This window comes from Microcaecilia unicolor, chromosome 1 (genome assembly GCF_901765095.1).
Source record: "Microcaecilia unicolor chromosome 1, aMicUni1.1, whole genome shotgun sequence".
Classification (NCBI taxonomy): Eukaryota; Metazoa; Chordata; class Amphibia; order Gymnophiona; family Siphonopidae; genus Microcaecilia; species Microcaecilia unicolor.
Genome location: NC_044031.1, coordinates 745977174 through 745991131, shown reverse-complemented (window position 1 = coordinate 745991131; position 13958 = coordinate 745977174). Strand labels below are relative to the sequence as shown.

Here is a 13958-nt window from a genome sequence, read left to right as displayed (position 1 = left end):
CGGAGCTGCCTGTGTGAACGGCAGCGCTTTGCGACGGGTGAAGAAGTAAATGCAGCAGAGCCTGGGGAGACGAATTATTTTAAATGGCAGGCAGGCAACGCTGCTGAACGCTGCTTCCCGGACCCGGCGGAGCCGCGGGAGAAAAGGCAGCGACAGCAGCAGGATGTTGGATGGGCGGGCCTGGAGGGAAAGTGGTTGGGCCTGGGCCCGTCCAGGCCCGCCCGTGGCTAAGCCCCTGATTTAGAGCAAACTATTTACTAATTGGCTTCATGTTTTTTTTTCTTGCTCTCCAGTACATTTTTTTTATTTTTGAGTATAGAATGAAATATCAAACATTTCCTATTATTTTAAACGACCTATTACAGCCTATTAGGGTATTTACTATTCTAGTCCCCCACCTGTTCCGGGGTTCCATTTTACATATGCACAGAAGACCACCTACATCACATCTGCTTAAAATCATTATAGAAAGCAAATCCTTTTTGTCATGAATAGCCACCCCTCACCGTAGTGTGGAATAATGCTCCAGGCCATCGCCGACGCATACAGAGCGCCCATCATCCAGAACATGCAGAGCCAACTGAGGTGCTCCCCTCTTTTTTCACGAGATAGAAATTCAGAGAAATATGCAAACACGATGGGAAGAGATCCCCCAATACTGAAGACAGAACAAAAAGAAGAACAGATTAAGGGTTATTGTTAAACATTTTAGGCTGTATGTTTACTAGGGGTATTCAGCTCAAAATTTACCATGTTGTTTAAGGGTATGTTCATTCTGTGTGGGGTTTTGTGGCACGTTTTTGTTATGTGAGCAATGTCGTTAAAGAGTAGCGCATTCTTTCAGAAAGAGTATGCACTTTTTGCACACTCTTTCAAAATGTGATTTGAATTGGGTTAGGGTTAATTGGAGTGGAGGAGTAGCCTAGTGGTTAGTGCAGTGGACTTTGATCCTGGGGAACAGAGTTTGATTGGCACTGCAGCTCCTTGTGACTCTGGGCAAGTCACTTAACCCTCCATTGCCCCTGGTACAAAATAAGTACCTGAATATATATAAACCACTTTGGATGTAGTTGCAAAAACCTCAGAAAGGCAGTATATGAAGTCCCATTAACAAGATTCTGGAATGTTGCTACTATTGGAGATTCTGTTGCTACTATTTGAGATACTACATGGAATGTTTCTATTCCACTAGCAACATTCCATGTAGAAGCCTGCCCTTGCAGATCAGCAACGCAGCTGCACAGGCTTCTGTTGCTGTGAGAAACAGAAGCCTCCCCTTGCAGATCAGTGACGCGGCCGCACAGACTTCTGTTTCTATGAGTCTGACGTCCTGCACATACGTGCAGGACGTCAGGTGCACAGAAACAGAAGCCTGCGCAGCCGCGTTGCTGATCTGCAAGGGCAGGCTTCTATATAGAATGTTGCTAGTGGAGGAGTAGCCTAGTGGTTAGTGCAGTGGACTTTGATCTTGGGGAACTGTGTTCAATTCCCACTGCAGCTCCTTGTGACTCTGGGCAAGTCACTTAACCCTCCATTGCCCCTGGTACAAAAAGTACCTGAATATATGTAAACCGCTTTGAATGTAGTTGCAAAAACCTCAGAGAGGCGGTATATCGAGTCCCATTTCCCTTCCCCTACTTTGAGATTCTACATGGAATGTTGCTACTATTTGAGATTCTACATGGAATGTTGCTATTCCACTAGCAACATTCCATGTAGAAGTCTGCCCTTGCAGATCAGCAACACGGCTGCGCAGGCTTATGTTTCTGTGAGTCTGACGTCCTGCACGCATGTGCAGGACGTCAGACTCACAGAAACAGAAGCCTGCGCGGCTGAATTGCTGATCTGCAAGGACAGGCTTCTTCATGGAATGTTGCTAGTGGAGGAGTAGCCTAGTGGTTAATGCAGTGAACTTTGATCCTGGGGAACTGGGTTTGATTCCCACTGCAGCTCCTTGTGACTCTGGGCAAGTCACTTAACCCTCCAATGACGCAGATACAATCAAGTACCAGTATGTAAACCACTTTGAATGCAGTTGCAGAAAAGCAGCACATCAAGACTTATTCCCTTTCCCCTTAATTCTAGGATAAAATTTAAATTGGCTTCTCTAATACTATATTATATAATTATTACCTGAATTGGTTGTTACTCTATTTACCATTAACTTACTCTTTGCTTCATGTACAATTTCTCATTCATAATAGATTTTCTAAATGTTAAACATCCATAGCTATCCCAGTATGTTTATAATACTGTAATTGTATCTTATCTCCTGGAATGGCGATGCCATAACAGGTGCTTGTAAGCCACATTGAGCCTGCAAATAGGTGGGAAAATGTGGGGTACAAATGCAATAAATAAATAATGTAAAACTGGATTCTTACAACAAACTACGTTCTTATGCATTATTCTTTGTTATGTATTTTATACTGTTTATTGTAAGCCACATTGAACGCAAACTTGTATAGGATAATGTGGGATATAAATGTCAGAAATTAATAAATAAATGAAAATACCGTATTTTTCGGACTTCACCGAGGAGGATTTGGGGGGGACACCGGTGCCGGAAAGAATATTTGAAGCGGGGGAGTCGGAGAAACTAAACAAATTCTCTGTAACCTTGGAGGATGTAATGGGTCAGTTCAGCAAGCTGAAGAGTAGTAAATCACCGGGACCTGATGGTATTCATCCCAGAGTATTAATAGAACTAAAAAATGAACTTGCGGAGCTACTGTTAGAAATATGCAATCTGTCCCTAAAATCGAGTGTAGTACCGGAAGACTGGAGGGTAGCCAATGTTACTCCGATTTTTAAGAAGGGTTCCAGAGGAGATCCGGGAAATTATAGACCGGTGAGTCTGACGTCGGTGCCGGGCAAGATGGTGGAGGCTATTATTAAGAATAAAATTGCAGAGCATATACAAAAACATGGACTGATGAGACAAAGTCAGCACGGATTTAGTGAAGGGAAGTCTTGCCTCACCAATCTAATGCATTTTTTGAGGGGGTAAGCAAACATGTGGACAATGGGGAGCCGGTTGATATTGTATATCTGGATTTTCAGAAGGCGTTTGACAAAGTGCCGCACGAAAGACTCCTGAAGAAATTGCAGAGTCATGGAATCGGAGGTAGGGTATTATTATGGATTAAGAACTGGTTGAAAGATAGGAAGCAGAGAGTAGGATTGCGTGGCCAGTATTCTCAGTGGAGGAGGGTAGTTAGTGGGGTCCCGCAGGGGTCTGTGCTGGGTCCGTTGCTTTTTAATGTATTTATAAATGACCTAGAGATGGGAATAACTAGTGAGGTAATTAAATTCGCCGATGACACAAAATTATTCAGGGTCGTCAAGTCGCAGGAGGAATGTGAACGATTACAGGAGGACCTTGCGAGACTGGGAGAATGGGCGTGCAAGTGGCAGATGAAGTTCAATGTTGACAAGTGCAAAGTGATGCATGTGGGTAAGAGGAACCCGAATTATAGCTACGTCTTGCAAGGTTCCACGTTAGGAGTTACGGATCAAGAAAGGGATCTGGGTGTTGTCGTCGATGATACGCTGAAACCTTCTGCTCAGTGTGCTGCTGCGGCTAGGAAAGCGAATAGAATGTTGGGTGTTATTAGGAAGGGTATGGAGTCCAGGTGTGCGGATGTTATAATGCCGTTGTATCGCTCCATGGTGCGACCGCACCTGGAGTATTGTGTTCAGTACTGGTCTCCGTATCTCAAAAAAGATATAGTAGAATTGGAAAAGGTACAGCGAAGGGCGACGAAAATGATAGTGGGGATGGGACGACTTTCCTATGAAGAGAGGCTGAGAAGGCTAGGGCTTTTCAGCTTGGAGAAGAGACGGCTGAGGGGAGATATGATAGAAGTGTATAAAATAATGAGTGGAATGGATCGGGTGGATGTGAAGCGACTGTTCACGCTATCCAAAAATACTAGGACTAGAGGGCATGAGTTGAAGCTACAGTGTGGTAAATTTAAAACGAATCGGAGAAAATTTTTCTTCACCCAACGTGTAATTAGACTCTGGAATTCGTTGCCGGAGAACGTGGTACGGGCGGTTAGCTTGACGGAGTTTAAAAAGGGGTTAGATAGATTCCTAAAGGACAAGTCCATAGACCGCTATTAAATGGACTTGGAAAAATTCCGCATTTTTAGGTATAACTTGTCTGGAATGTTTTTACGTTTGGGGAGCGTGCCAGGTGCCCTTGACCTGGATTGGCCACTGTCGGTGACAGGATGCTGGGCTAGATGGACCTTTGGTCTTTCCCAGTATGGCACTACTTATGTACTTATGTACTTATAAGACGCACCAGACCATAAGATGCACCTAGGTTTTAGAGGAGGGAAATAGGAAAAAAAAAATTTCCTTTTTCCCTCCTCTAAAACCTAGGTGCTCCGGTGCGTCTTGTCCAAATCCCTCCCTCCGAGTTCGGGATCGCCCTCCCCCCGGCCCTGTCACCACTTCTCCCTACTCACGTCACGCGATCTTACCTGGTGGTCTAGTGACGTCGGGGCAGGAAAGAGCCCCCTCTTTCCTGCCCAGTGCGCTGCTCTCCATCCTCCTGTATGCAGCCTGACGGTCTCGGCGAGATTCAAAATGGCCGCCGAGACTTCAATTCTCGGTGGCCATTTTGAATCTCGCCAGCCAGCCAGCCTAATCTACCTTCGGACTATGAGACGCACCCCCCATTTTCCTCCCAAATTTTGGGGGGTGATTTTTTTATCATATTTTTCTATGGCTCAAAAGGAACATTGTTTAAAGCTCAACTATTCACCCCTTCAAAGAAATGTAGTAGATTGGTGAGACAAGATTTCCCTTCACTAAATCCATTTTGGCTTTGTCTCATTAATCCATGCTTTTGAATATGTTTTGTAATTTTGTTCTTTATAATAGTCTCTACCATTTTGTCCGGCACCGACATCTGACTCACTGGTCTATAATTTCCCGGATCTCCTCTGGAACCTTTTTTAAAAATCGGCGTTACATTGGCTACCTTCCAATCTTCCAGTACTACGCTCGATTTTAAGGATAAATTACATATTACTAACAATAGCTCCGCAAGTTCATTTTTCAATTTTATTAGTACTTTGGGATGAATACCATCCGGTCCAAGAGATTTGCTACTCTTCAGTTTGTAGAACTGCCCCATTACATCCTCCAAGTTTATAGAGAATTCATTCAGTTTCTCCGACTCGTCAGCTTCGAATACCATTTCGGGCACCGGTATCTCACCCAAATCTTCCTCGGTGAAGACCGAAGCAAAACATTCATTTAATCTCTCTGCTACGGCTTTGTCTTCCCTGATCGCCTCTTTTACTCCTCGGTAATCTAGCGGTCCAACCGAATCTTTTGTCGGCTTCCTGCTTTTAATATACCTAAAAATAAATTTTTATTATGTGTTTTTGCCTCCAACGCAATCTTTTCTTCGAAGTCCTTCTTAGCCTTCCTTATCAGCGCTTTGCATTTGACTTGACATTCCTTATGCTGTTTCACATTACTTTCAGTTGATTCCTTCTTCCATTTTCTGAAAGATTTTCTTTTAGCTTTAATAGCTTCCTTCACCTTATTTTTAACCATGCCGGCTGTCTTTTGTTCTTCCGTCCTCCTTTTTTAATACGTGGAATATATTTGGCCTGGGCTTCCAGGATGGTGTTTTTGAACAGCATCCATGCCTGATGTAAATTTATGACCCTCGCAGCCGCTCCTCTAAGTTTTTTTTTCACCGTTCTTCTCATTTTATCATAGTCTCCTTTTTTAAAGTTAAATGCTAATGTATTTGATTTCCTATGTATACTTACTTGAAAGCTAATACCAAATCCAATCACCAGCACCATTACCTCCAGCACCAGATCATGCACTCCACTAAGTACTAGGTCTAGAAATTTTCCTTCTCTCGTCGACTCCTGTACCAGCTGCTCCATAAAGCAGACCTTGATTTCATTAAGGAATTTTACCTCCCTAGCGTGCCCTGATGTTACATTTGCCCAGTCAATATCGAGGTAATTGAACTCACCAATTATTATTGTGTTGCCCAGTTTTTTTGCGTCCCTAATTTCCTTTAACATTTCTGCATCCGTCTGTTCATCCTCGCCAGGCAGATGGTAGTACACTCCTATCACTATCCTTTTCCCCTTTACACATGGAATTTCAATCCATAGTGATTCCAAGAAATGTTTTGTTTCCTGTAGAATTTTCAATCTATTTGATTCAAGGCTCTCCTTAATATACAATGCTACTCCTCCACCAATTCGATCTACCCTATGACTATGATATAATTTGTACCCTGGTATGACAGTGTCCCACTGGTTATCCTCCTTCCACCAGGTCTCAGAGATGCCTATTATATCTAATTTTTCATTTAGTGCAATATATTCTAACTCTCCCATCTTATTTCTTAGGCTCCTGGCATTCGCATATAGACATTTCAAACTGTTTGCTGTTCCTATTTACATCATGCTCAGTACTTGACAGTATTAATTTGCAATCTTTTGTCTGATTTTTATTTTTATTTAAGGACACCTGATCTACTATGGTCTCTTTTGCAACCTCACTATCAGGATACCCTGTCTTCCCTGTTTTGGTGATATCTTTGAAAGATACCTTATCCCAAACCATGTGCTTTTGAGTGACTGTCGGACCTCCCCCTGGACTCACCCTGGTTAAGGAGCAGTCCATCCTTTCGGAATAGGCTCCCCCTTCCCCAGAATGTTTCCCAGTTCCTAACAAATCTAAAACCCTCCTCCCTGCAACATCGTCTCATCCACACATTGAGACTCCAGAGCTCTGCCTGTCTCTTAGGCCCTGTGCGTGGAACGGGTAGCATTTCAGAAAATGCTACCCTAGAAGTTCTGGATTTGAGCTTTCTACCTAAGAGTCTAAATTTGGCTTCCAGAACCTCTCTCCCACATTTTCCTATGTCATTGGTACCCACATGTACCAAGACAGCCGACTTCTCCCCAGCACCAGGCAGGCAAGTCACCAGGCGATCCTCACGTCCACCAGCCACCCAGCTATCTATATGCCTAATGATCGAATCACCAACTACAACTGCTGTCCTAACCCTTCCCTCCTGGGCAGCACTTGGAGACATATCCTCGGTGCGAGAGGATAGTACATCCCCTGGTGGGCAGGTCCTGGCTACAGGAGTACTTCCTACTTCACCAGGGTGATGCTCTCCTTCTGGGAGACCTCTCTCCTCCAAGGTAGCACAGGGTCTACCAGACTGGAGGTGGGACTTCTCTACAACATCCCTGTGGGTCTCCTCTATGTACCTCTCTGTCTCCCTCACCTCCACCAAGTCTCTACTACTCTAGCCTCAAGAGAACGGACCCATTCCCTGAGAGCTAGGAGCTCTTTGCATCAGACACACACATATAGCTGCTCACCAACTGGGAGATAATCATGCATGTGACACTCAATGCAAAAGACTGGATAGCTCCCCTCTCGCTGCTGGACTACTGACTCCATCGTATTATTTTTGAGTTTTTCAATAATTTAAAACTTGCTAAAGCATTAAGGATATTAGCCTAATAGAAAAATGTCTTTTAGTTTATATAGTATATTGTGTGATTTATTTACTGTTTCCATCTTAGATGGTAATGGCATGTATTTAAAACTCTGTAAAAGCACGCCTTGCTTATTACCCTAATTACAATAACTGACTATAAATGAACAGTTGTCCTAGGGGTGGGCGGGTGTTGGGGAGAGTGGGTGGGAAGACTAAACTAGATCCTGCAGTGCCTGCTAGAGGCTATCTGTTAATGCTATGGTACAAAGTTCAAGTTTTAAAACTAAGGGGAAAAGACTATGGAGATTAGTTGATAAAATTTGCTTTTTTCTCTTTTTATTCTGCGTATTACTAACCTACAATTCCTCCTTTAAACCCCAATCTTTAAGTTCCCAAAGCAAAATAGTGTTCACTTACCAGAGAAATGTCCTCTTCTCTCAGTCTTGAAACACTCAACTCGCAAAACGTTATAAAACAATCCACTTCCTCTACATCTTATTTTAAATTGAGCACCAGATCACCACAAAGGAGTGTTACCTGCTGATTTCTATGATGTACTGAATTGCTACATTTTCTCCTGGGTGAGGTAGGAGTGGAAGAAATAGATATAGTGGGGGGCAGCCAAAGTTGATATATGATGACCTAACCGCTGCACTTATTAGAAGTCCTGCCTTCAAAGCATCACTCTGGGCCTAGAAGTCTTGAGATGTGAAGAGGGGGTGGGAAATTATTAATTTAAACATTAGTGTTCTATATATCCCTAGAAGGCACAATATAGCTAATATTGCTGGGAGTTAATCTGTGCACGCTTTGTGATTTTTAATTCAAAGGTCATCAGCTGCTAAATAGCATTGAGCGCCATTCCCCTGCAGGCTCCCATGACATTTTCGTGTTTTAGTGCAACGCAAGCCTTCAGTTTACAGGGAGCATGCCAGAAAATGCCTTTGGTAGTAAGAAGGAAGTGGCTTTATAGTAAACAGACTCTTTGAGTGGTTGATCTGTGATCATGATATTTTACTAAAACTACTACTTACCAACTTCAGAAGCTGTGTTATTCTTCTCTCCCTTCATTACCAGCAAAGACCATTCCTCCCAAAAATAAACCACCCTTCACCCCTAACCCAAAATCCCCTCTTATTTGGCAGCTTGACCCCTAGTAGACGTACCCAGTAGCGTAGCCAGAGTTTAATTTTCAGATGGGCCTGGAGGTGGACTTGGTGGGCACAGGCCTCGCATTTCCTCTCCACCCGCTACCACCCCTCCCCGCCCACCCGCCGCCGCCGCATTTCCTCTCCCTCTGCCCGCCACTGCCGCATTTCCTCTCCACCCGCTACCCCCCACGACAGCCCCCTGCACATGGTCAGTTCTGGTCATTTTTACTGACCTGAAGCGCCGTTCTCCCTCCAGCACCGGCAATTCCTATAGCCAACCTTCTGCCAGCACACGTCATCGGAGCCTCTTCTCAGGCGCGTCCCGCCTACTCTGAACTTCCTGTTTTCTGCAAAGGTGGGACGCAGGAAGTTGCAGAGTAGGCCTTGATGACGCGCGCTGGCAGAAGGCTGGCTATGGGAATCGCCGGTGCTGCTGGAGGGAGAACGGCGCTTCAGGGCAGTAAAAGTGAGCAGATCACGCTGACGGGGAGAGCGGGCAGAAGAGGCTGGGCGGGCCTGGAGCAAAAGTGGCTGGGCCTGGGCCGGTCCAGGCCCACCCGTGGCTATGCCCCTGGATGTACCACAGGACTACTATTAAGGGTCAATCAGTGCCATTTTAACCATGGATTCCTAAGGAGCAGGAGTGAGTGGGGTTTGTTCTTCCCCAACTGCTACACACCTGATGCACTGGCTATTTGATGACAGATGATAGTTGCTATGTGATATTTGGTCTGTTATTTACCCCTCATATTCTATAAAAGTCACTGAGGGGTCCTTTTACTAAGGTGCGCTGAAAAATGGCCTGCGCTAGTGCAGGCGCGGGTTTTTGGCATGCGCAACTAAGGTGCACTGGCGTTTTTAGCACGCGCTAAAAATAGGCACACACTAAACGCTAGGGATGCCAATGTATTCCTATGGGTGTCTTTAGCGTTTAGCACGCAGCTATTTTTAACGCACGCTAAAACCGCCAGCACGCCTTAGTAAAAGACCCCCTGAGTGAGTTAAGTCTTCCAGGAAATGTATTTGCGTAAACACTGGCTTTCTGAAAAATAGAACCTATAGAGTAGAGTAAAGATGGCTGTTCAAGAATCAAACTTATTGTGACCCCTATGTGATGTTCCACAAGGAACACCTTGCTCTCCTTTTTTAAACAGGCTCTTTGAAGCTAACTCAGCAACCTATGCAAATATTCTACTTCCCCACACCTTAGTTAACACCTAATTGAGGTCACTGGACGTGCTACCTCTCCAGCAACCAAAGAACAGAAAATAACTGCCTTTTAGAACAAGAGTTTTTGGCTGTTAAGTTTCTACCTCTAGAAAAGGTTTCAGTTTAAAACTATGGGAAAAATGGGAGAAGTGTGTGTATGTGGGGGGGGGGGGGGGGGGGGGGGATTCATCAAGCGGCGTTAGGGCTTTAAGTCGCATTAATTGGCCCTTAATGTAACTTAAACAGCCCTAACGCCACTTATCTAAAAATATAGTGGCAATATTTAAGCTGCCGCAGATTAGTTAGTAATGAGATGCAAATGTATTACTATGCAAATACCATAACACGATTTGCAGTGATACACCATCCAAGAGCATCAGGCTGCAAAACAGTGGCCCGATGCTCTCGGGATACTAGCTGAGGGTCCTCCCAGACTTCTGCCTCCCCCACTCAAACATCCCCCCCAGACTTGAAGCCTCCAACTAACCCTCCCCCCACCTGAGGTTGGTGGTCCAAGATGGAGGGGGGTCTTCTGGGGTCCAGGGTTCTCTTCAGGCAGGAGTGATGTCCAGTCGCCCCTGCCCTGTCCAGTGCCACCTTCAAAATGGCACCTCTAGTGTTAATTGCTCACAAGCAGTTCTACTCCCCGAAGACAAGATTCAGCAACCTGTGATACCAGAATCCCAGGGGAAATCAAGGTGCAGTAAGAGGCCAACTTTTGATGAATCCCCCCTTCTTATTATTTTGCCGCTCAGCTTTTCCTGTATTCAGATGATATCGTGGTATTGCTATGGGTCCCTCAGGAATTAGAAAAAAATATAATCTTGATACGGGAGTGAAAAGCGAGCTGTTAATTACAAATTAAAATGAAATAAGGATAAAACAAAGCTTCCTTGGTTAGGGCCCTCACTGCGTGCAAACATTGCAAAACGTTTTTGCATGATAGGTCTGCAAAGTGAGTAATTATGATAAAATGGCTCTACGTTTGATGAGATTACGCTGGCTTCCAACAGAGACCCACTCTGTTTTTAAATTGTGCAAATTTATATGTCGTATTGTGCATGGATTAGCCCCCAGTGTACATGGGGCATTTGCTACCTTTTTCTACTTCAGACCAGGGGCGTATCTGAACTGCGGCGGTAGGGGGGGCCAGGGCCAGAGTGAGGGGGCACATTATAGCCCCCCCCACGCCGCCGCCGCCGCCATTGCCGATCCCCCTCCCCCCAGCCGCTGCCATTGCCAACCCTCCCCCTCCATTGCTCGCCTACCTTCGCTGGCGGGGGACCCCAACCCCCGCCAGCCGAGGTCCGCGTCCTCCTGCCGCTGCCGGCTGCCTTTAAAGAATTCCGTCAGCTGGCGGGGGACCCCCAACCCCCGCCAGCCAAGCCGAGGTCCTTTCATTTTTCCACTGAAGCTGGCGCCGACGAAAGTTTCTTTTGAGTCTGAGGTGCAGGACGTCAGACTCAGAAACAGAATGAAGCTTCATTCTGTTTCTGAGTCTGACGTCCTGCACGTACAACGTGCAGCGACGTCAGACTCAAAAGAAACTTTCGTCGGCGCCAGCTTCAGTGGAAAAATGAAAGGACCTCGGCTTGGCTGGCGGGGGTTGGGGGTCCCCCGCCAGCTGACGGAATTCTTTAAAGGCAGCCGGCAGCGGCAGGAGGACGCGGACCTCGGCTGGCGGGGGTTGGGGTCCCCCGCCAGCGAAGGTAGGCGAGCAACGGAGGGGGAGGGTTGGCAGCGGTAGGGGGGTCCAGGGCGAAATCTACGGGGGCCCAGGCCCCTGAGGCCCCACGCAGATACGCCCCTGCTTCAGACAAATATTTACACAACTAAGGTCATCTGGCTCTTCACTTTCCCTCTCTGAAAGTGGTTAAACTTTAAACAAAAAAAATGTTACCACTGAAAATTTCCTATCAAGCCAATTCTAGTTGTACTTCATTTCCATTAGATGTTAGGTAAGAAACAAACCATATGATGTTTTGGAAATAATTTTAAAAACCTTTCTTTTCCAGAAATGTATAATGGACGGTGTATATTCCTTCCTATACTAGGCCTTTACTATGGCCCTCAGTTTTCCTAGCTTTGCTGTCATCAGCATATTTTTAGTTTATTCCAGCAGCTGCATGTAAGCTACAGTGCTTTCTCAGTAAGTGGAAAGTACATCTCACTTGCCCAGGAGAAACTCAGGAGGAACTGAGGCTATGCGGCCCATATATGGCAGATACAAATGGATATAACCTTGGTGGTGATGAGAGACTGAGGACCCTGCAGAGTCTAAGATGTTCCAACGGAAATATGTGTTCAGAGAAGAAGGACACCAGGTGTTTCATACTACTTATTTGTTGGCTGGTTTTGCACGCTGGGAGCACACGTTACTGATAAGGAATTAGCCAATTGCCACAAAGTGTGCGTGTGAACACAAGAGGAGAGGATGATACAATGCAGGAAATTGCCATTTTTGTATACATATAAAAAATTAACAGAATGTTACAGGAAGATCCATATATGATCATAAGTTAGTTTAGGAGAAATCACATGATTTAGGAGAAACAAAACTTACAACAGTATATATATATGATAACTAAGAAAGTTTTTGCTGAGCAGTTTTGTTATTCAGTCTGTGCGTCTTGTTACTGGGTGACAGCCTGCTCCAGAGAGAACAATTATTTTGTATTGGCTTAGTGAGAAACCAATAAAGATTTTTACTGGTTGTGCCTATACCTAAGTCTGATTGTCTCTCTTATTCCAGCCTCTAGGGCTGAAGTGTCCTCTCCTCCTAGGGGGCAAGGGACTGAGGAGGACTTTACAATGGTTAACTTATTTTATAATTGCTAATATTTTTCCAGCCTCTTAGTGTTTGTACCCAACATTGATCCAAATTGATGGGAAATCACAGTATAGAAGAATTTGCATTGTATTCAGTAAGATATAACATAGTCTTGTTTTATTTATTTATTTACTGCATTTGTATCCCACATTTTCTCATCTATTTGCGGGTTCAGTGTGGCTTACAATACATTGTGAGTCATGGAATTACATTGGTTACAATATGGTTATGGGTTATATTGAGAAGAGTTATGGGAAGACAGTCGAAGTCAAACATATTTTGGGAAAACAAGTCAAAGTTAAACATAGTTTGGGAATGGAACAGTAGAATGTAACAATGGGACAGCAGTTACCTACCCAACTCCAGAAATAAGTCGGCAGAAGAGGAAAAAGCCATATCCCTGAACAAAGGAGGAGAGAAATGCGAAGGAGGCATTGAGGATGAGTGAGATAAGAAGGGATTTCCTTCTTCCAATCTTGTCTGCAAGACCTCCCCATAGGAAAGACCCCATCATCATTCCTAAGTAGACTATCAACCCTAAAAGAGAAAGAAACATCCTTTGAAGCATTCTTAGTATTTTCTAGACTTCTCATCAATGTCCTTCCATGGCTATCAATATATGACTTCAAATCTCAGGCAGCACAGATACAAAGTAGCAAATACTGAGCCTGGGTTTTTCTATGGAGAAAATGGTAAAAGACAGCAGAGCTGGCATAAGTTACAAGAGCCTAAATATGACAGGGATACATGTGTCTTACTGTATTCTATAAGATATGGGGTGAACTCTATAAATCACACCTAAAATAATTGACGCTGAAAAGAACTACTTAAGCACTATTCTATAAGCCATGCCTAAAGTAAGACGTGGTTTATAAAATAGCACTTAAGCGCAAGGGTCATGTATAAATTTAGGCGCATCCATTTGCACCAACAAAAACATGGTGCAAATACCCCCACCTAAATTTACGCCTGAAACCCCCTTATTCTATAATTGCACACGTAACTCACATTCACAACCACACTCCACCCCAAAATACCCATGACCCTCCCATTTCTGCGCTCCCTTTCCTGTGACATGCGTAAAATTTAGGTGTGGGTCATGCACCTAAATTTAAGCGTGTAAATGTTAATAGAGTTCAATTAGCGCCAATAATTGCTTGTTAAAAATCCAAGTATTGGCGCTAATTGGCTCATTATTCAATTAAATTGAGTGTGCAAATTGGGCAGGTGCCCAAATTTGTGTACACAATTTTTGGTG

The 13958-nt window shown here is 44.5% G+C and overlaps 1 protein-coding gene across 2 annotated transcripts in view; it reads right to left on the bottom strand.

The window, feature by feature from the left end:
- The window catches only part of SV2B (synaptic vesicle glycoprotein 2B), a 144353-nt gene that overhangs the window by 64956 nt on the left and 65439 nt on the right, over positions 1–13958 (bottom strand). For both annotated transcript variants that reach the window (XM_030190442.1, XM_030190443.1), the window contains exons 2-3: positions 13057–13237; positions 507–658 (exon numbers count right to left, since the gene is read on the bottom strand). In XM_030190442.1, coding sequence (XP_030046302.1) covers positions 507–658; positions 13057–13237 — 333 coding nt within the window. The remainder of the gene's footprint in view (positions 1–506; positions 659–13056; positions 13238–13958) is intronic.